At 36.8% G+C, this 23,278-nt stretch overlaps 1 protein-coding gene across 3 annotated transcripts in view; it reads left to right on the plus strand.

Moving 5' to 3' along the window:
* Window positions 1–311: 311 nt before the first annotated feature.
* ETF1 (eukaryotic translation termination factor 1) overlaps window positions 312–23,278 on the plus strand; it is a 34,204-nt gene continuing 11,237 nt past the window's right edge. Inside the window, exons 1-4 of one of the 3 annotated variants that reach the window (XM_074212936.1) lie at window positions 312–445; window positions 598–701; window positions 21,957–22,132; window positions 22,782–22,921. In XM_074212936.1, coding sequence (XP_074069037.1) covers window positions 616–701; window positions 21,957–22,132; window positions 22,782–22,921 — 402 coding nt within the window. In that variant the 5' untranslated portion in view covers window positions 312–445; window positions 598–615. Of the gene's footprint in view, window positions 446–597; window positions 702–986; window positions 1,323–21,956; window positions 22,133–22,781; window positions 22,922–23,278 lie in introns of those variants that run through there. The other 2 variants (XM_074212934.1, XM_074212935.1) reach the window with 2 other exon arrangements.

Consider the following 23,278-nt stretch of genomic DNA (forward strand, 5'->3'; position numbering starts at 1 on the left):
CTGTCCTGACGCGGCACCGGCAGAAAGCTCGCGAGAGCCTCGGAGACAGGTCCTTTCTCACTCCCGTCTTCCACGCCCCGGAAGAGGCGGTCGCTCGGGCCCTCGCCTCACCCCTCCGGCCCTACCTCACAAGGCAGCGCGGCCCCGGCTGTGACCAATCGCCGAGCCCGTTGTTAGCGACCGCGCGATGAGCCAATGGAGCGCAGCAGCGCGCGCCCGAGTTCGTCCGGCCCCTCCCCCTTTCCTCCGGCCGCGGCCCCCCTCCGCACCCAGCCCCTGGCTGCGGAAGTGATGTCACAGGCCCCATGTGAGCGGATTGCAACACATGCAGCTGCCTGGAGAGAGGGAGCCGGTGTCCTACGTCAGAGCCGCCGCCGCCGCCGCCGCCGCGGAGCCGCCGCCGCCGCCGGGGAGGAGCCGCTGCCACCCGGGACTGGGCCCTTAGGTGAGGGCTGGGGGGCGGGGGAGAGCCGGGGTGGCCGGGGCCTCGGGGTCCTGGGGGGCCGCTCGGGGCGGCGGGGAAGGGGGCCGCTCTGCCCCGGCGGCGGCGCTAACTCTGTGGTCTTGGTGTCTCCGGGCCCCGCCGGGCCTCTCCAGGGAGGAGGAGGCGAGAAGATGGCTGACGATCCCAGCGCCGCCGACAGGAACGTAGAGATCTGGAAGATCAAGAAGCTCATCAAGAGCCTGGAAGCGGCCCGCGGGTGAGCGCCGCGCCGCGCCCGGGGCCCCGGGACCCGCCCCCGCCCGGCCCCGGCCCGCCGGAGCCGCATGGCGGGCCGCGGGGAGCCGGCCCGCGGAGGGCCCGGCCGGCTCCGGGGGCCGCCTCTGGGTGGGGCCCCGGCCCTCCCGGGGGCCCCCGCCTCCCTCCTTCCGGCGCGTCCGGGGCGCCCACCCCCCTCCCCGCTTCCTGCCCCACCGACCCGGGCCCCCTCCCTCCCTCCCTCAGCCCCCGGAGCTCGGGCGACCCGGGGGACGTGGCCCTCGGGGATCCCCGGGGGCGGGGGGGCGCCTCCTTGTCTCCCCTCTTCCTCCACTCTCCCCTGCCCGTCTCCTTTCACCCCCTGAAACCTCGGGAGCCCATTTGGGGAGGCCATTTTGACGAGACCTGGGAGGAAAGTGAAGTTGGGACGGGATTGTAAGGAGCAACTATCCGGGGGAAACTCTCAGGCCCCCCAATTCCTAGTGGGGGGCCGCTGGCTTCGGGGGACTTGGCGGGGACCGAAGTTGCAACAATGTTAGGGGAAGGCTCTCCCCACCCCTCCACCCCCCGCTCGAAAACTTGGAGGTGCTGCTTCCAGCTGCTTCACGGGAACTCCTTATAGGTGGGAAAAGGAAAAAAAAGTGATGGCGAATATGTTTTTAAAGGGTGTCGAGTTTTTGTTAGACATCGTATCTAGTGAAATTATGGTACAGTTGGAGCCTACTTACAACCATTTCTGTAGAGTTTGGGGCTGCCATTGGTAAAAGAATGGATGTAGCCAATTTAAGAGTGCTCTTGTTTTAAAACAGGTTCAGTACAGGTTCAGGTGGATTTGAAGGTTAAGTTCGTGAATCTTGGTAGGAAAAAGGGAGTTTTTCTGGAAGAGGAATGTGCTTGATTTAAAAGCTGGCGTTCTATTTTCTTAGCATAATCTGTAAAGGTTTCTTCACTGTCTCATTCTTAGTTGTAAAAGAATTTGCGAGGGGGTGAAGTTGATAATTCTTTGAAGCGTGTTACATAATTTAAGGTCCTACTTCATTGTTAGATGTGTCAACGGTTTTGGAATAAGAGCTTGACCATGACCATTTGGAAAGTTAGTTTCACAGCAAGTATTAAAAGCACTGCTCCGGTGCTGTCAGTATCCTTTAGGCATTCTGTCTTTTGTCCCCGGTTCCTCTTTTTCCTGTGTGGACTAATAATTAGAAACACAACAAAGACTCAAGGCTTGCAAAAATCTTTGCTTTAAAATTTGTTTTTAGTTTTACCAAAAAAAAAAACCTATGGTCATATTAGAATGAAGTTTCTGAAATTAGGTCCTGATAAGGTGGTTTGGATTCTCATGCTTTTCTTTTGTTTCTTTTTCTTTTTTCAGTAAAAGAAATTGGGGGCAGGGGGAGATGAACTGGTAACTAGGTCATTGTTGTTTACAAATTTGATTCCACTTCATCTTTGAATCTCAATAATTATTCAAGATTAGTTATGGTTATGGTTTTAAAGTAATTTTACACAAAATGATGATTCCAGAATAGGTTATAAAAGCAAATTCTCTTATTGTTTGGCTCCACTAAACAGATTTAGAATTGTGGTATTGCTTTCATTGCATTGGCATTTACTTTCAACTGATAGGCCTTAAGCAATATTTTAAGAAATATCTTGATTTCAGAGCTATTTTCATTGTGAAGAGTTAAAACTGCATTTGGCTAAATAGGTTTACTTTGCCTTCACAGTTTTGAAGGCAACCAAAACATCACTTGACTGCCATAATTTTCTTGTCATCTTGATAAGGTTGTTTGGCTTTATCTAGCTTAGTTTAAATTTCTTTGTTGAAGGAAGGCCATTCTTAAATTTGCTTCCAGGTATGTCAACCAAAAACCTTAAAACTTTTTTCATAGGTTGTAGATATCACCTTTTTTAGAGCTTAAACACTCTATTGCAGTCTGTCTGTAGTATGATTAGTAAAGTGTGTAAAATAAATAGCCTTAGCAACAATTGGAATTTAGAGATGAGGATAAAATCAATAAAATTCTTGAGATGCTTCATGTTTGGAAAAGAGTTTAAGTAAAGTATGAGATACATGAGGGACAAAGGAGACTCCAGAAATTAGACAAAATTCAAAAACCTGGTAATTTGGAATAGAATATGTGAATACCAGGTGTTGTCTTTTCCAAGTCTGTGTCTCTCTTACCTCTCCTCTCTTTTTTTCCCTCTATCACACGAAAACATAGCAAGTAAATACAGTTTGACTGGATGCCTTTTTCTTTATGCATCTAGAATTTATTCATACCTTGACACAGCAGAGTAAAACATCTTTGACTTTCTTGAATGTTAAAAGATTTTTGAGAGTTGTTTCTCTTTGAATTCTGATATTTAATCATATATATTCATTTCTTCAGGGAATATTAAAACTTTTGTGATTGGCTAAGTAGATGTAGACTTAAAAAGATTTGTTCTTAAGAGATTTTTTGAAAGTCATATTTACAGAGGTGGGTATTTAACCTTGAGAAATAACTTGCCTTCTTTGCTTAGAGGTTAAAAATTCCTAGAATAATTCTAATAAATTCATAAGATCTAACAAATGAATCCAAACTTAATCACTGTATCTGGGACAAGAATTAATTTTACATATAAATTGAAGCTATAGCATCGTGAAATTAATGGTGGATGATTAGGAATATTCTGGAAATAGGGAAAGACAAAACCAATCACTTGTATTTTTAAATTGTTGAATATTTGAAACATGTTTTTTATAATGAACTTTAATTTCACTTGAACAGTATAAAGTACTGTTCTACGTTTGCACTGCAGATTAGCCAGTTTTTAGATAACCACATGACATGACAACAGGTATAAACTGCCTAGAAAAGGAAGCCACAGAAAAATAGCCTGGCAAGGCAGAGAGCTGTGGCCAATTAAAATCTAGAAACTATGGTGACCCAGCTTATGAAACTGACCCACCTATGTGTGTATTTCAGATGAATTGTGTCTGTATAAGGAGCAAAATCAACCTTAAATGAATGGATTTTCTATACTTCAAGGACCACAGATCACGGCCCATAAATGCCGTTGTGGTTAAAACATCCATCTGTTTACAGCCAACCTGGGAAAGAGCATAGGCTGAGCCTCAGATGACAGTCTATCTCACTAGGTAGGAACTGCTAGCACATGTGCCACACAGGCACATGAATCTAGAGTCCAGGCCCTCTAATCTGAGATGCCTTAATAAATATTTAGTGCAGGGAACTTTCCATAATTGTGGTAGTTCTATTTTATTTAGCTTATAATAAAATAACTTTCAAAGTTACTGGCCCATTCTTACAGACTTTGGTTGGGGGGGAAGCAGCTTGGAATACCTTATTGACTGCTTCAATTAAGAATCATGAAGATCTGAGCATAAGCAGTTAAATAGAATATAGATGTCCTTTCTAAATAAAACTTTGGTTTCCTTTGGATTGTACCACCTTTAGTTTATTCTTTATGTTATAATTGCTTCACAGTATTAGGGAAATGATCATCAAAGGCATCAATGATTGTATAGTGCAGAATCCAGATTGGGCCCCATTCCGAGAAGTTATCTTGGATTCAGAGACATTTATCTTCAGTCATTTTATCTGTCATTGCTGTTTTGTCATATATTCAATGGGACCTTATTGACCTCAAGGCTTTATACCCGAGTCCAAAACATAGTAGATGAAAAGGTAATTGTTCTCTCTCTCTCTCTCTCTCTCTCTCTCTCTCTCTCTCTCTCTCTCTCTCTCTCTCTCTCTCTCTCCCAGAGTTTGAAAACCTGTAAGTATACTTTGTAAATCGTGAAACATTCATTTTAAATATGTTGACTTTTACAGCTTAAGATTTTCTTACTGAGTTCAGTTTATAACTAAAATGAAGATACACTTAGAATCTTATCCACGACAGGAATTCAAATTACCCCACAGAAGCTAAAAATATTCATTTTGTGAACCTTACTGATGTTTTTAGTCAAGCCTTAGTTGTTCAGTGCACATGATTGAACTATTTTGTTTTGAATACATTAAAACCTGTTTTGTGCTCTGCAAATGGAATTTATTGGTCAATAGTTGTACACTTTCCTCTAAATAAGGAGAAAATACTAATTTCTATCCTTTATTTTTGGACATATCCATCTTTATTTTGAGAATGCATATAATACTCAAACACATACCAATTATGATACAGCTAAGTCTTGGTGGAAGTGATGTTTAGATGGTGAATAAGAATAGAATAGACTTTCCAAAGTCTTTATAGCTTGGTGTAGTCCTTGCTGGAGCTGTACCTTACTAATGGTTTTTGAAAATCCAGGTATCTGAATATTATAAGCGATTCTAAGAAAAGCCCAAGGAGGGAAAAATTAGAAAAGTAAAAGGAAGGAGAGGAAGGAAGAGATAAAAAAAGAGGATTGTGTTGGCTGGAGAGTAGAATCCTGCCCATAGACCTTGAAAACTACAGGTTGCTAACTTTACATAACAGTATATTTCATACTGTGGTGGTGTTGGTACTCTGTGAGCCTAATGAACATTCTTCTCTTCGAATTTCTACTTTTCACAGACTTCTCATTGTGGCAGCAGATCATTTAAGAGAGAAAGTTTGTTCTGGACATACTTCCAGTATAATGGGAGTGCCTAATTAGCATATCATTTAGGGCAGAGTTCACTGTAGGTTGAGGCTTTCCCAGATTGGACCCTTATCTTTTGAGGTCTTATTTCTTTGGGCTTTTGGGTATACATTACAGTGCCTAGGACAATACTGTGTGTCCACTGAGTGCTTAGCAGATGTTTGGAGTGTTAGGATACTTGGAACTCTTCAATTTTGCAACAACACCATCTTGGTCCTCTATGGTCAGAGTGATTGGTAAGATAAAAAACTGTTGACTTCCTTCTGGATCTGCTACTGCCTACAATATAACATAGCTTTGGTAGTAAATTCGTCTAAGTGGGTTTCTCACTCTTAAATTTTCCATTATCTTTACTGAAGATTTTTCTGTCTTGGCTCTTGATTTTTAGACACATTTTGAATCTTTGCCTATGTCTGTTAGTTAACTTTTTTTCCTTTATGAGATAATACCTATTTTTCCTTCTAGCTCAAGTGAATTGAGAAGTAAGAGGAAGAAAGACTTGGCATTTTGTTCTTTTCTCACCATCTCAAAAAATGTAATACTATTATCAGATTTCCTCTCTGGTAAAAATGAAATAAAAACTGGCTTAAGTTTAGGAGTTTCTTAGGTCTTTATCCTTTTTTTTTCATACTGTAGTAGAAGCTCTAGGTTCAAATCCCAGGTCTAATACTTTCTGAGTGCCTAGGCAGGACTCTTTTTATCTTTTTGACAACTTCTGAAAGTTGAGAAGTTAAAGGAAACTTGGTTTAGCAGACAAAGGAATTTTTAAGAGAATGTAGTATTTAAGGTCAATCTTCTTATAGATTTCCCCATGTTTCTGTAGTATTTTTTGTAGTTGAGTATTTATAACTGTACTCATCTGATTTTTCTGGCTTGTTTTCTGCAAGGCTGCTTTCAGAAGTACCTGGTCAAAACATGCCTTTATTCCAGTGATATTCATTAAGATTTCAATGAATTTTTAAATAAACACTTGATGTATACAAGGCATTAGGTTATGTGCCAGGGTGATAAAATGATTAAGAATAGTTTCTTTTAGAGAGCTTTCCATCTCATAGATAAATAGGATGCAAAATAGAAAGTGAAGGGGGAAGGAGAAATGCCATTTGATTTAGGAGATCTGGGAAGGTTTTGTGGAATAGGTGCCATCTGAGCTGAGCCCTAATGAGATAAGCAGGCAGTTCAGTGGCATTTCCTGTCACTGTACAAGCCTCTTGTAATGTGGGGAGGTCATACTTTCCTAGGGTCAACATCCAGGGATATAAAAAAAGAGTATCTGAGTTACCTCGATATTTCATACCTCTGATATAAAATCCCAGATATTTTTACAGATGTAGGCTCTCCAGGAAATTGTAGTTAATTCAGGAGGGACCTAGTGCAAAGTGTTTGAATATAATAACTGCAAGGGCAAAATAATATATAAAAAACTTTTAGTGCAAGTGATCAGAGTTTTTCAAAAAGATTTTTGGACTATTTCTTAAAGACAGTGGGTATGGTATTTAGAACTGAGGGTAGGACGTTAGAATTTTTTTCACAGATGTAATTCTGACCCAGAGGGTAAACAGATACACATTTAATAAATGGCAGAACTTGAAATAGAAAGAGGAGTGTCTAGAGGTTATCTACTTCAACCATTTTTAATGAGAAATAATGGGGGATATTGAGAGAGAATAACTGACATGCCTAAAACCCACAGATAGGTCCTTTGGCTCCAAATTTGTCACTGCTTCCCCAGTACTGTGCTCTGATTCCGAATTCCGTATCATTACTATTATTTATCTGCCTCTCCTGATTACTCAGAGTCTGGAAAAGGTCTTCATGACTTGAGGATGTTTTGAGTCAGTCCTACCATAGCCGTGGTTACTAGACTTCTGCTCTCATAGAACTTTGTTTTAAGAGTCATCTCTTACTCTGGGAATCTCCTCAACTGTATGTGGTCCTAAAGTATGCAGGCTTTTGCTTCCATTTCTGGAAAAGGTTTTATATCTTGGATAAGAACACCCTTGTTTTGTTGGTCAGTTATATTGGACTAAGGTCTTAAGGGCCTTACTCTACTTGGTGTCCAGCTATGCTATCCCTTCCTTTTCTCTTCACACCTGAGGACTTCCAGTTTATGGAATGGAAACTAATTGAAGGAGAAGGAGGTATAATCAGGACAGATTTAGAGCTTTAAGGAACTTCTGAGGCCATGTCCAATTCCTTCATTTCAAGTTTGAGGAAATTGTTGCATTTTGGGTGAGGTAGGGTGAGTATTTAATTTAGAAGTACCAGAATTAGGATCTCAATCAAAATTCTCTGACTCCCAAATCTTTTGCTTTTTTTCCATAATAACAGGTTGGCCAAGGGAGATAAATGGTTAACCACTAGGAAGAGACACCTTGACTTCTGGCTCCCTCTCCATTTACCTTACCAGCTAATCTTTTCCTAAATTTGTGTGCTGTAGTTGCACCTGCCAGACCCTTTTGTCAGGTATGATTGACATAGGGTATACAAAGTGGGGCAGTGTTGTAGGGGAGTTAGACAATAGTTAAAATGATTTTTAAAATCAGGCTTAATGAAGACCAAGGGTGGATGAAGTTTTAGAAGAAATTTTTCACCCTGTAATTTGCAAATAGTGCTCAGCTTTTCCTAGTAAAATGGAAACTTTCCAAGACTGGAACTGTTTGTATCCCTAGCACCTAATGTCAGTGCCTTATACATAGGGAGAATTAGATAAATGTTTCAATTTGAAATTTTTTCTCTAGAAGAGATCAGCCATTAAATTTGTGCTCCCATCATTAGTTTTAAATTAACATCTCTGCCACTGAATTACAATTCTATTTTATTAATATAAAACTCTGGGAAAATAGCCTTGTTACAAAGGGTGACTTGGAACTGTAACTGATTTGCAACTCTGAGATTATAATTGAAATCCATTCTTGGTAAAAGGCCAGTTGGCCTAAAATTAGCTATAAAGGCTTTGTTAGTGTGCTGTCAGGATATTGAAATATTGCAGGACTCTTACACATTTGTGTCTTCCTGTTGGTTTTTTGTTAATGAAATAGGCTTGAACATACGTCTCATCACATGATTGCCCATGAATCAAAATAAATGCATTTAGCTTCTAGTGACCCTTAAATTTCGATGATTTCTCAGATAATACTTTTGGGGAGGGAGACATTGGGGTTAAGTGACTAGCTTAATAGCAAGTGTCTGAAGCCAGATTTGAATTTAGGTTGTCATCACTTCAGGATTAGTGCTCTATCCATTGCACCATCTAAAAATGGTACTTTTTTTTTCCCCATGGAATTTTTACTTTCTTTCTTGGGCCATTTTGGCAGCATCTTCTGACCTTCATAACTACTAAAAGAATTGAATGAGTTTTCAGAAAGAAACTTCAAAGGGAGAGGGATTTGACTGAGTGTAACATCATATAAATCAAGTTTAAAAAGCTAATTTCTAAGGAAATAAGCATGTCGGTCTCATGGTTGATAGGAATGGTCTTTGTGTGGTATTTTCTTTGCTTGAGGCTTTACAAACTTAATAGAAGGATCAGGTATTTTGAGACCTAAAAGCAAAGAGAAAAGAAAAAGAGGAATGATATCTGGAAGCCTACTTTATAAAAAAGGAAGAAACTTGCAGATAGAGAAGGTTAATTTTATTTTTATTTAAGGCAGTGGGGTTAAGTGACTTGCCCAAGGTCACACAGCTAAATGTGTGTCTGAGGCTGAATTTGAACTCAGGTCTGGGCCAGTGCTCTATCTACTGTGCCACCTTAGCTGCCCAGAGAAGGTTGATTAAAAAAAATTCTAATCTTTTTTTCAAAGGAAGGTCTGCTTTTTAGCCTTCCAACTTTCCTATCCCCCCCCCCCCCAATTGAAGAAGGGAGAAAAACAAATCCATCATTGCCAACTTTTCTTGTCAAGCTGTCAAATTGCAATCAAGTCTGGAGAAAGTGTTTCAGTCTTCGTTCTGTGTCCATCACTTCTAAAAGGCTTTGTTGTGACCAACAGATATTTTTTATCATGAGTCCTGGAATTGTGATTAGATATTGTATTGATCAGAGTTGATGTCATTCAAAATTACTTTTCCTAATGTTATTTTTATTACATAAATTATTATATTATAATTTGTTATATAAATTGTTCTCCTGGGTTCTGTTCACTGCATCAGTTAATACAAGTGTTCCTAGGTTTCTTTAAAACTTTGATCATTTCTTATAACCCAGTAGTTTTCCTTCACATTCATGTACTATATATAACTTGTTCAGCCATTCCCCAATTGTTGGACACACCCTCAGTTTCTAGTTCTTTGCCATCATAGAAACTGCTATTATAAATATTTTTATGTTGCAGGTTGATTGTTTTTAATGAGCATCACTGGTGAGGTAATTCAGAGTACCTTGGTAGGAAGTTATCAAGAACTGTATAATTAGTTCATCCTTTGTAATAGTTGGAAAATATATATTCAGCTTTTATTATATTGAGTATTACTTGTTTGCTTTAGTTGAGGGGACACTGATAACATGAAATTTGATGAATCAGTGTGGTGGAATTCCTTGGTGCAAGTAACTTCTTCTACTTTGTGGTTTTGAGCTGTGCTGAAAATAGGTATTTTTCTTGGCTTGTTTTATTTTGGTGGAATATTCTACTATAAAACCATTTTATGAAATTTGTTCTCTTGTCTTTAAAAAATAGAGTAAATAGTTAGAATTCTAGAAAGGCAAACACTAGTGTGTGTTTTCATATTAATGTTGGGTGCTAGTGCAGTTCTAATACCTACAAGAAATAATATAGAAACAAAGTTGCTTCCCAAGCTTTCTGCCAAAAATTTTGCAAGTAGTTTATTCAAATTACCTACATGATCCCCTTACCTCAATCTTCCAGCCTACTGTTTTACTTTCATAGTATTGGAAAGACTTGCTCCTATCTCAGCCCAATTGCTATTTCTGACCCTAAAGGTCACAGGTATGAATTACTCTTAACTTTCTGGCATCCCTGTATTTCCATTTTAAACCCCCCCCCCCCAAAAAAAAAATTATGTTACAGATATATACAGTTTTGAGGTTAAGCACAAGATATCAAGATAATTTATATTTTTCTTAAGCAAAAATGTTTTACAGATTAATGTCTCTTCTGTTGTTCCCTCATGTCACGAAGAATGTTATTTTAAATAAGACAAGGCTAAGAAAAGCCACTAGGTAATCTCTACTGAGTATACTATTTAATCTTAGGCAATGAGACTCTCCTTGTTTAGGAGTGAGCCTCATTATTTAGAACAACAATAGAATCCTGGGTGCCTGGCTATGTGGAAACCTTGAATATATTGTCCTGACTTTTGTTCTTCTCTTTGAAGAAATTGGAGAAAAATGAATACAGATAGAGCCTTAAAAAGCTAGGAAATTGTGGGAAAGAACATTGAAAAGCTGCTATTGAATAGGATTAATTTGGCAATATGATGGATATTTGAAGTCTTAGATTGGAAGCAATTAATTCATAAGTGGCAATTGTATGTAAGTTCTACTTATATTGATGTGTACATTTTGTTAACTTTCTCCTATCTGGGAGTTGACAGGATTTTAAAGCCCTTCTCTAGAGCAAGCAATATTATCTTTTTTTGTATCATGGACCCTTTTGATGAAATTTCTTTCCAGAATATTTCCAATTGCATAAAATACATAACACTGCAAAGGAAATCAATTTTATTGAAATAGATTTATCAAAATTTTTAAAAATTAAAAACAATTCAAGGTCATGGACTCTTAGGTTAGAAGACCTGCTCTAGAGGAGAGAGACAATTTGGAATGGTAGATCTGAGAGCTAGTCAAGAAGATTAGGGTTCAGAGTCTTATCTATGATACATATTTAATCTCTTAAATTTGTAGGCAACACTCTTTAAGATTATAGATTGCAGACAAAGTGTAGACCTGTAGAGAAGGAGTGTGATTTGGAAGTTGCCAGCCTCAGTTAAATCACAAATCAAGTCTTTTTTTTTTTTTTTTTTTTGCAAGGCAAACGGGTTTAAGTGGCTTGCCCAAGGCCACACAGCTAGGTAATTATTAAGTGTCTGAGACCAGATTTGAACCCAGGTACTCCTGACTCCAGGGCCAGTGCTTCATCCACTTTGTCCCCTAGCTGCCCTCACAAATCAAGTCTTAATCCCTATCTAAAAGGAGATATGGATAAGGGGAACTGTCAAATCTATTGTGTGTCAGTTACAGGTGTGAGAATTAGGGATTTTTGACATGTGGCAATACAAATTGAGTTCAGATAACTGTCCCCATCAGAAGTGGTTGAAACCAGGCCATTGGTTCAAAGATGAAAGCTCTTAAGTATCTTAGAAAAAGAGCAAGGAAGGATAAAATTGGTGTTGACTAATTTGATACTTGAGGTAATCCCTGTAATTCTGCCTTAGTAAAATTTATCTAGGAAATTTCTACACTTTCAAGATTTGACCATTACACTTTTGACTGTGTTCCTGGAGGTTCTGCTAATTTTATCATCATCCTCTCCCCTCCCATATCCCCTTCAAAAAACCTAAAATACTATTCCTTCATTGTCTGCCCCATTTTTAAAAATTGTTTATTTTTTATTGTAATAATTCATTGTAAAGGTTTGGATGGGGAGTCACTGGGCCAAGAGAACATAGATTTGCAAATCTTATCTGAGGGAGGGGTTAACAATACATAGAGGTAATTGCAGAGTTTTGAAAAATTCTTCCAATGAGGAAGATTCCAATTAAAATCTGCCTTAGACATTAATTAGCTGTGTAATCCTGGACAAATAATTTTAACTTCTCATATAATTTTTAAATTTTATTTAAGACAGTGGGGTTAAGTGACTTGCCCAAGATCATACAGGCAGGCAATTACTAAGTGTCTGAGGCTGGATTTGAACTCAGGTCCTCCTGACTCCAGGGCTGGTGCTCTATCTACTGAACCAGGAAGCTGCCCCCAGTTTAACTTCTCTTTGTCTCAATCTTCTCTGCCATAAGATAGTGCTGTCACTTATCTAATAGTGTTATTGTTGAGCACCCTTGGTTTTATTTAACCTCAAGATATTCTTCCTCTTCCCTCCCACCATAGGTATTTGATATCAAGTAGCATTTGTTTCCTTTTTTTTTTTTTGAACTAATCCTGGGGTATACTATCAGATGATGTTTCTTTTATCCAGCCTATACCCTTGGGGCAAGGTAAGGGCAAAGGTTATACCTAGCAATAATTTAGTAGTAATTTGTTTTATAACCTTTAACCTCAGATCTCCTGAAATCTATTTGATCTCATAAAAAATTTTTTTTCATTTTTGTCCTCTTTATTGTGAAATGGCATAAAAGGACCTAAATATTCATGTTTTTGAAGAAAACAAAAATAAGGAGTTTTGGAAAGAGGGAAAGAAGCATTGGATTTAATTTTTGTAACTTTGGGTTTCTACAACCTTGTGACATAGTAATGAGCTCTTATAAGAGAACCCAGCAATTGTGAAATTGCGGTATTTCTGATATGAGAAGTGGAATGAACTGCCTGATTAAGTAGTGAATTTCTCACTCTTCCAGTTGGAAGGTCCTTCCAGGACCAGTTGACCACTTATAAGAGTCTGTAGATTATAGAATCATAAAATCAGAAGGAAGTTTAGAGATGGTCTGATATCCCTCCTTTACAGATGAAAAAACTGAGACACAGAAAAATGACTTGTTCCCACCCTATTCCATACTTCTATGAAAAATTCCAAATTCCTTAGTGTTAAGTATTCTCTAGTAGGATATCAGTCATCTCTTACACTTATGTAGTTAGCCTTTTACAAATTTTTCCTCATCATCAAGTCATGCATTTCCAACATGAAGTATATTCCTATATAAACAGCCCTAAGTTACTTACTTTGTTTTATCTTATAAACATTGTTCTTTGTATTGAAGATTTTTTTTTTAAGATTCATAGATTTCATAGGTGGATATACCTTAGAGATCAGCTATGACCTCTAGGTATGAGTGAAGTCCGTATCTAAAGCATAATAATAATTGTTCTTCATCTAGAAGAAAAAGGAGAGAATGGGGACAGGGGTAGGGGGGGATGTGGGTGATAGATTAGAGGGTAGCTCATAGGAGAGGATAGTCAGATAAAACACATTTTCTATTTTACTTTTTGCAAGGTGGTGGGATTAGGTGGCCTGTCCCAGACCACAGGGCCAAGTGGTTGCTAGTGCTCTGTCTGCTGCACCACTCAGCTGCCCTGCAGCACATTTTTGAAGAGGAACAAAGTGAAAGAAGAAAATGTAATAAATGGTAGTGAGATGGAATTATAATCAGCCACAGCAACTGTGGAAAAATGGAAGTAACTTCTATGATGGGCTTATACAGAATGTGATCCACCCGAGACAGAGCTGGTGGTATCAGAACACAGACTAAAACACATTTTTTCCCCTTTCTTTCATTTTATTTCTCATGAGGTTTTATTTGGGGGGGGTGTATTATGTTTACTCTTAAACAAGAATATTTTAGTAATGTGTAAATAAAGAAAATTTAAAAATTTAAAAAATAATAAAAATTGTCCTTCTCAAAGAAGACCATGACATCAGGAAGGTGATGCCATGACAAGCAAGTAAATTGAATTGGGGGGTGGGCAGGACTGTGCTAAGTCACCAGACTCACTTTCTTCTCCAGAGCCATCTGGATCCAGTGGCCAGATATGAATCAGGATGATTGGAGATGGCCCTGGATGCAAGGCAGTCAGGATTAAATAACTTCCCCAGGGTTACACAGCTAGTTAGTGTCAGTTGTCTGAGGCCAGGTTCGAACTCCTGTCCTCCTGACTCCAAGGCCTAAACATACCCAGCTAGCTGTCCTTCACCCTCCATGTAGTGACTGGACAGTTTGACCAGTTTTTTTTTCTTCTATTTTCTTTTTTTGCCCTTTTGGGGGGGGGGGCGCCACATCAGGGTTAAGTAACTTAGCTGAAGTCATACTGCTAGTAAGTTTCTGAGACTGAAATTGAAATTGGGTCCTCCTGACTCTGGGGCCTGTGTTCTAGCTTCTGCATCACTTATCTGCCCTGATAGTTTCACTGATCTCTGAAGGAACCTATTCCAGTGTAGCATAGCTCTAATTATTAGGAAATTCCTTCTTGTGTTACTACCTTAGTCTCTTTCCTTGTTTCTCTCGAGTTGTATTTTCTGTCACCTTACATATTCTTATTTCTATTTAACCATAGAGGTCTTTTCCTCATAACAAGAGTCAAGCAAAATAAATTAGCTTTGACTGTTATGTCTAAAAACTACATTTATTCTTCAGTTCTAAATTTTTCCCTCATGATACTCTTCTAAAGCTTTATTTATGCCTTCTGTTTTTATATCACAGTCTTTTCCCAATAATTCCTTGGTTGCTTTTGTTTTGTGTGAATAAAACATTCTGGTCCCATTATTCTGTCTCATCTCTGACAAAAAGAGGAAAATCTTTTCATCATTTTGGGGAGTAGGAAAAGAATCAAAATTGATCAGTAAAATTAGATATTTAGTGATATCTTCACTTAAATTATTATATAATTTATGTATATTCTATTGGTCTTGCTTTCTTAATTTTGCATCAATTCCTGTTAGTTTTCTTACATTTCTTTGAGTTCCTCATGTTCCAGTTCTTATGACAATATTCCATTATATGGTATACCACAATTTAACCATTCCCCAATTGACAAGTACCCACCTTTTTTTGTTAAACCAAAAGAAAAAAATGTTGCTTTGAATATTTGAACTTTTTTCTTTTGTCTTTGGTCTTCCTTGGCCAAAATTATCCCCAGTAATAAGATTAATGATTATAGTTTTAATAACTTCGCTCCCATAATTCCCAATTGATTTCAGAATAGTTGGAGCACTTCATAGTTTCACTAATAGAGCATTAGTGCAAAATCTTCCTGAAGCTGCTCAAGCACTTTCCATTTTTCAAAATCATCTTTGCCAATAGAAGTGAAAAATATCTAATTTTAATTTGCGTTTTTTTCTTGTGGCTATTTAAGAATTTCATTTATTCTATTGAAACCTGTTCATATTCATTGACCATTTACTATGGAGTATTCTCAAATTTCTCAAATTTAATATCTGAGCCTCAGTTTCCTATTTTGTAAGTTGAAGAAATTGAACCAGTTGACTTAAGGAATTTTGATGTTAAATCTATGATTCTGAGAACCTGTTTTTCTAGCTTATTTCAGATTGTTCAAACTTTTTAATCTTACTACAATTGAAATTGCCTAATGTAGTTTTTATGGGGTCACATCTGTCCTTTGGTTTTAGAATTCTTTAGTGAGGTCCAGAAACTATCTCCAGTTTTCTTATTTCTAATTTATTTGTTATTTTGACAACAGTCTCCCAGAGAAATATTTTCAATGGGAGTATAATTTTGAGTAAAGCTTGAATGTAACCACTTTTACCCTTAAACATGGACAACAGGTAGAGATCTGGGAATCGATACAATTATTATACTGAGAACTTTGTAGGACAACATTATTGTTTCTTGTCTCTTAGTTTTCAGTTTGTATTGAGTCACTCTACCAATAGTGAATCATCATCTCTTGAATGGGAGGGAGCCTTGTGAATTTGTTAAAAGGGTAAGGAAAAAACTTTTTGAAAGGATTGAAGTTTGCTAGTGTGTTGCCCACTACATAGCTAATTTCTCGTTTTCTCCTACAAATTCTCTCTATAGAGCTATAATATGAAAATTTTAGTTTTCATATATTCTTTCGAAACTGGTCTTGCAACTTTTTGTAAGAATTGCCTTCAGGAAGTATTGATGTTAATCTTGCCTGTTTTTTAATGTGCAAAAAACTAAATTTATGAGAAATAACAAAATGAAAGTTTTTAAAAAAAATTTCTCCATATATTTCTAAAATGATCTTTATTTTTGTAAAGATCTTGAATTTTTATTCGGGACTAGATAAAACTAGAAATGAATATTATACAAGATTAGTTTTTCAATGGGAAAAATATTGAAAACAGTGCTGCAGAGAGATTCTCTTTTGTTTGTTTTTGTTTTTGCAGGGCATTGGAGTTAAGTGACTTGCCCAAAGTCACACAGCCAGGTAATTATTAAGTGTCTGAGGCCAGATTCAATTCAGGTCATCCTGACTCTAGGACTGGTGCTCTCTCCACTGTATCACCCAGCTTCCCCTAGAGAGATTCTTTAAAATGATTGTTATATAGCTTTAGAGTTTGGGGTTTTAATTTTATGAAGAATAAAATGCTCTTCATATCTTAGCAAAATATGTTAACAAACTAAGTGTATATTCATTTAACATTTAACTGTTCCTACCTTCAAGTAACTTTATGATAGTGATTCAAACTTAACATCTACTTGGTAACAGTTAGAATTTGAATTATTGTACTACCAAGATGAACTTTTTCTAAAAAAGGAATCCTGTATAGTATAAATCCTTTCCTTGAATTCATGATCTAGTGAATAGTGTTTTCATTACTTTGATTGTACTGTTTATTACCCAAATTGTCTAGTGGTAGACAATTATATAAATAGTAATTTAAATGAAAGACATTACTTTGACTTGTCATACTTTTTAAATTCCCACAACCTTCTATATCAACATCTTTCTAAGTTTAGATGGCCTGCCTAAGTCATCCCTCATCCTAAAATTTATTTTCTGAAGCTTTCTTTCTGCTTCTCCTTCAGTACTCTGCTTTATTCTATCTTATAAGTTACTGTCCTTCAATAAATCCTACCTCCTAAAAAGTCTTTTTACTAAAAAAAAAATCACATGCTATAATAGAAAAAGCATTGAAATTGTAGTTGACCTCAATTTAAGCTTTTTTTTGTGCTTCTTGATTAATGTGACACACACCTTCAAACAATCACTTAGTTTCCAAACCTATATATCAACTCCCATCCCCAAACCCCCACTTTTTTAAACAAAAATTATTGCAGTTCCTCAAATGTATTCATTTAAATGATTTTTTATTATTATAAATTTAGTTCAAATGAGCATTTAAGAGAAAGTTGTATTTGAAATATGAACTATTGTGAACTCTTGTGAAATATTAAATTTAACATTATACAAGTCAAACTGTCCTATCTTTCTCTGTTTTCTATTAGGATACTCTTCTTTTTCATTATCATCACCACCCACCTATTCCTTCCCCAATAGAAGTACTGTCTGTATAGTCAATCAAATCAATAAATACATTGTCTTTGTCTGAAAATGTCAGTTCCTGCACTATGAGGTGGGAAGTGTTTTATAATTATTCTTCTGAAGTCTTCTAAACTATGCATTAATGTGACTTAAGTTTGGGTTCTGAGCTAAAAAGTTAATCTAGAGTCTACACTTTTGAAGTAGATAAGATGGCACATTGGATAGAATACCAATACTGGAAATCAGATAGATCCAAGTTTTTATCCAGTTTCATTTACTTCCTAGTTGGGTAGATTGACCAAATCACTTAACCTTTGTTTACCTCAGTTTCCTCATCTGTAAAATGGGAATAATAGGGTTAGTGTAAGGATTATATTTGTAAAGCACTCAGCACAGTGCCAAGACTAGTATCAGTTCAGGGAAAGCACTAAGTTGCCTAAGGAAGGGCTCAAGTCAGAAATGGAGATCAGAGCTTTCATGCCAATCAGCAGCGGGATCAGGCTTTAGCAAGATATATGTATTTCTCCCCCCTAGCCCCCCCCTGCAAATTTTTAATGTAACAAAGAAATTTAAATTTAGAATTACGTATAGCAGGAAGACTCATGATAAATTTCATAAGCATATATTCACTGGATTTGACCGCGATTAGGCACAAATCAATTCTGTTTGACCTCATTTACACGTACCTAATTAAAATCATCATTGCATTGTACACATTGAACATTTGGAACAATTTTCCCATATTAGTTCTGCTTTTGTTGACTTTGATTTTAATTTTGTTTCATCTAAAAAGGAGCTATTTATGTGAGTTATACTCCAAAAAATCTAGCAATGTGGGTTATTACTTGGGCCACAGGGTCACAACATTTCAGTATGGAAAATTCCAAGTTAACCTTTTTGAACCTCAATTTCCTCCTCTTTAAAGTGGGCACAATACCTGTATTTGCCTACTTCATACCCTGAGAAGATGAAAACAAGAGAAAGTGCTTTATAAACTGTGAAAAAATATGAAAATGTACTATCTAAATATTAATTTAATTAATATTTAATTATTGATTATAATTAAATATTAATTAAATTAATCTAAATATTACTAGAAGTAGTAGAAAATTAGTGTGACCCTGCAGAGTCAGCAGTATTATTCAGTGTTGTATTTCAAGTTTGTTTTGGCATGAGCTTAGAATTCTAGTTCTATTGAAACATTTATCCATTGCCTTGCTCTGTGTGCTCCCAGCCCATCAAAGGTCAATCACTAATGGAGGCTTGGAATTTTTCCCAAACAGATCAACCATCACCAGAGAGGTTTCTTAAGTTTTCATCTAAACAATAAAGTATTAAGTTGGTAGGAGAAAATAACCACTTTTTCATGTGCTTATTATGAAGTTTTTGTTTTCATTTGTTTTCTTGTTTTCTAGTAGCTTATTGAGGAATGCATTGTAAGGTAGTAGAAAGAAGATTGAATTGAGGCAGTAGACCAGATTATTGTCCCAACTCTGCTGTGTAATATCAGATAATTGAACCTGTGTCCCTCAATTTCCTTATTTTTTAAAATAAGTATCTGAAAGATTCCTTCTGACTTTAATAGTTTGTAATTTTGTGCATCTTTCCCTCTGGCATTTTTTTCATGATTGGAAAGTCAGTTTGAGGCAACCAGACTTTATTTTTCCTTTATTTGAGTTTGTCATAAAAGTTCTCCTGATAGTAACTTGAGGTCTGGATTCAGCAGATAGAACCATATAACTATAGTGTTTTAATTGATGTGTGGTGTTATTTCTTCACTAGGTCAACAAATTGCCTCTAAATCCTCTGTTTCTACTGTGAAGTTTAAAGGAAGGAACAGTGTTCTCTTAATCCTTCTTTCAATCAAAGATTTGCTAAACCTCCACCATGTGCAGGCACTACATAGAAAAAAAATGATTCAACTAGTCCTCCTTTCAAAAAAAGCTCACATTCTATTGAGGAAGACAGATTTGTCTAAGTATATTCTAGCCAACTGAATTTGAATCTTTAGCTAAATTAAATAATAGTTTTGTGTTCTTCAGATTGTCTGAGGAAATGAAAGCTGTCTTTGGGAGCACACCTATAAACCTTAGGTGTCAGTATTTGTTGTGGAAAATTGATTTTTAAAAATTTATCAATGAAATTTTGATAATAAGGATCATCTTTTTATAGTTTAACGTGATATGTCTTTGAAAAGAGTCAGAAGCTGGGGCATCTAGGTGGAGCAGTTGATAGAGCACTGGTCCTGGAGTCAGAAGTACCTGAGTTCAAATCTGGCCTCAGACACTTAATAATTACCTAGCTGTGTGGCCTTGGGGCAGGCCACGTAACCCCATTGCCTTGCAAAAACCTTAAAAAAAAAAAGTCAGAAGCTGTCATACCACTAAAATGTATCTAAATCAGCAGGGAATATTGTTGAACTTATACAATTCTCTATTCTTTGACTCGCTTTAAAACTTCCCCTTAGATTATCTTTTTCCAATCCTTTAGTTTGGAGAGAGGAACTTGTTTCATGTCCAGAGGGTGGCAGCAGAGGCCTATCACACTATCCCAATGATTTTATCCTCTCTGCAATGGTTATTTGTTTCAGTTGTTTTTCAGCTGTATGTGACTCTTCATGATACTATTTGAGGTTTTCTTGGCAATGATAGTGGACAGATTTGCCATTTTCTTCATCTGTTTTATGGATAAAAAAAACTTGAGACAAAACGGGTTTGAGTGACTTGCTAAGTGCCTGAGACTGGAGTTGAATTCAAGAAGTTGAATGTTCCTGACTCTAGAACCAACACTTTTACCCACTGTGCCACCTAGCTGTTCCCTCTAAAGTGATAGCTTTAGTTAATTTAGTTAATTTTCTCAACAAACTAGCTTAGGTACATTTTTGTGCCTAAATTTAAAACCTTCGTTTTTCACACAACAGTGTCAGTTTTTACATTCTTGGGTCACCTAGCAACCTGAAGACAGCATAGGGATGACCTGAGTACCCATTTTGACTATCTTTTCCTAAATAAAGCTACTGTGTCCAAGGTTTCTATCAAGTTCAGCACAAAGGAAATGAATGAGAGAGATGAACAGTGGAACCTATCTCTGCTAATATTGGGGAATAGAAATAACAATGTTATATATTGGTTTTCCTCTAAATATTTGAGGGTGCCAGGAGCAGATGAAATTAAAACTATGCTACATCCATGTAATAAATGATGTAATGGAATTCTCTTCTGCTTTTCTTAGGGCTTTCTCCCCTTCTTTCCTTATCAGTTCTCTCTAAAGTATGGATAGATGGAATTTATGTTTGAAATAGGTATATTAAGAAGGAAAATGTAAGATAACTTTTCACATTATTCTCTTTTACTCTTTTCCCTGGCTCCCATTTATAAGGGCTTCAAATCCACAATCTCCCAAATTTGAGAATCAGGCAGAGATATAGATAGATAGATAGATAGATAGATAGATAGATAGATAGATAGATAGATAGATAGATTGATTTAGCATCAAATTGCATAGTATGCTGTATCTTAGAATAGATAAATATTACCTACAAGATAGACTGGTTTTTAAGTAGTACTAATAGATATTATAATAAGCCCCTAGCTATTTGGTACTGTTAGATTTTTATCCTGTGTCTGGTTTGTCATTGAATTATTTTTTCTCAGCTTGGTATACCTAGTATAGATTTTGTTTCAGGCACATTTCAAACCAAGAAGAAAAGCTGTAAAAGCAGAGAAGGTTAGAGGTGGAGAAAAAGAAAAGAAATCTAGTCCCTTTGAAAAGAGAATTGCCACCTTAAGGGAAACTGTTGGAGTTTTTAAAAAGTCATTGACATCTTTTCTTTTTTGTAGATAATCTTGATTTCACTATGTGTCTTTCATTTGCTAATTTTTTTTCCAGTTAAATGTAAGGATAGTTTTCAACATTTTTTTTTTTTTTAGGCTTTTATAAGGCAAATGGGGTTAAGTGGTTTGCCCAAGGCCACATTGCTAGGTAATCATTAAATGTCTGAGGTTGGATTTGAACTCAGGTACCCTGAATCTAGGGCCAGTGATATATCCACTGCACCACCTAGCTACCCCTTCAACATTTATTTTTAATAGGATTTTAAATTGCACATTTTTTTCTCCCTCCTTCCCTCCTCTCAAGACAGTAATCTGATATTCTCTGAATTTTTGATATAAAATTTTAGAGTAATATTATTTCATTACATTTACTTCCTAATAGTTTAGCCATTCTATAGTCAATTACCTTTGTTTCCAGTTCTTTGCTACTACAAAAAGTGCTGCTATTAGTATTTTGCTGTATATGCTTGTTAGTGGGAACTTTAGATTAAAAGGCTGTGTGATTTTAATAATTATTTCCTATTATTCCTGTTTCAGTCTTCAGTCTTTTCCTTCATTTAAAGTTAGAAATGACATGAATGAAGAAGGGAAATGAATTCTTGGGATGTACAGATAAAATGAGTTTCTATTTTTTCCTTCCATTATGATATAAGTAATATGTGATATTTAAGACTCTTAAGGAACATTATTTCTCTTCCTCAGCAATGGCACCAGTATGATATCGTTGATCATTCCTCCCAAAGACCAGATTTCTCGAGTGGCAAAAATGTTAGCTGATGAGTTTGGAACTGCATCCAATATAAAATCTCGTGTAAACCGCCTTTCAGTTTTGGGAGCCATTACATCTGTACAGCAAAGACTCAAACTCTATAACAAAGGTATTTCATTTATAACATGATTTCTCCTCCTCCCCAATGTTCCTGTATTAAAAATATTTATGATTTCTGTCTACATGCACTTAACGGACTTAAAATATATTTATTTCTTTTTATGACCTTTTTTTCCCATTCTGTGTCCCTTTATAGAAAATCACTCGTGGCAAGGTTTTTTGTTGGACTCTATAGCAAGGATGCTGCACTAGTACTTTGGTCACACTTGTTTCCCTAGGCTACTTGTCATCTCCTTTTCTTAGTGGTGGTAATAATAGCAATAATAATAGCATTTAATAGCACTTTAAGCTTTGAAAGGTGCTTTATATATGTCATCTCATTTGATCCTCATAACAACCCTGGGAGGTAGGTGCTATTATTATTCCCATAGAATATAGCATTATTTTGTTTGCAGATTTAAGTGGTAGTTGTATTAATATGTTCTTCTAAATAGGGACGTGTTAGAGCAAGTTCCAAAATGTAGATAAGACTTTGGCTTTAAAATGTTAATCTTGTGCTCTACCTTAGACTTGAATCCTAGTCTTCTGAAGGAGGACAAAAGCTAAAATCAAATTCCTATCAGATCTCAAAATGTTAAAAATATATTTAAACAATAATTTAAGGTTTTCAATGGGATTAAATCATTGTATTTTTGCAGTACCTCCAAATGGTCTGGTTGTTTACTGTGGAACAATTGTGACAGAAGAAGGAAAGGAAAAGAAAGTCAACATTGACTTTGAACCTTTCAAACCAATCAATACATCATTGTATCTTTGTGACAACAAATTCCATACAGAGGTAAGAATCCAAACAGTTTTCTATCATGGGTTTTGAAAGAAAGCTATTCATTTGTTCAGTGGAGCAGGCTGGGGGGCAGGGAGTGGGGAAGAAGGGGTGAAAGATTAAGTAGCTGGACCTGATACTTTCTGATACATATTATCTCTGAAATCTGTACTACTACTAGTACTACTATAGCAAAATACTGGCTTTATACAGGATTCACACAACATAGGGGTAGCTAAAAGAACCTTGTATCTATATTTGGGGTAGGTGGGACCATGCTTGGCAGGAAGCTCATGGGACATTCATTAGACTTTAAATAGTCTTTGTTGCCAATTTGTTCTTGTTGATTTGGTGAGGAAATGGAATGTCACC

The sequence above is a fragment of the Macrotis lagotis genome, chromosome 1 (assembly GCF_037893015.1).
Source record: "Macrotis lagotis isolate mMagLag1 chromosome 1, bilby.v1.9.chrom.fasta, whole genome shotgun sequence".
NCBI lineage: Eukaryota > Metazoa > Chordata > Mammalia > Peramelemorphia > Peramelidae > Macrotis > Macrotis lagotis.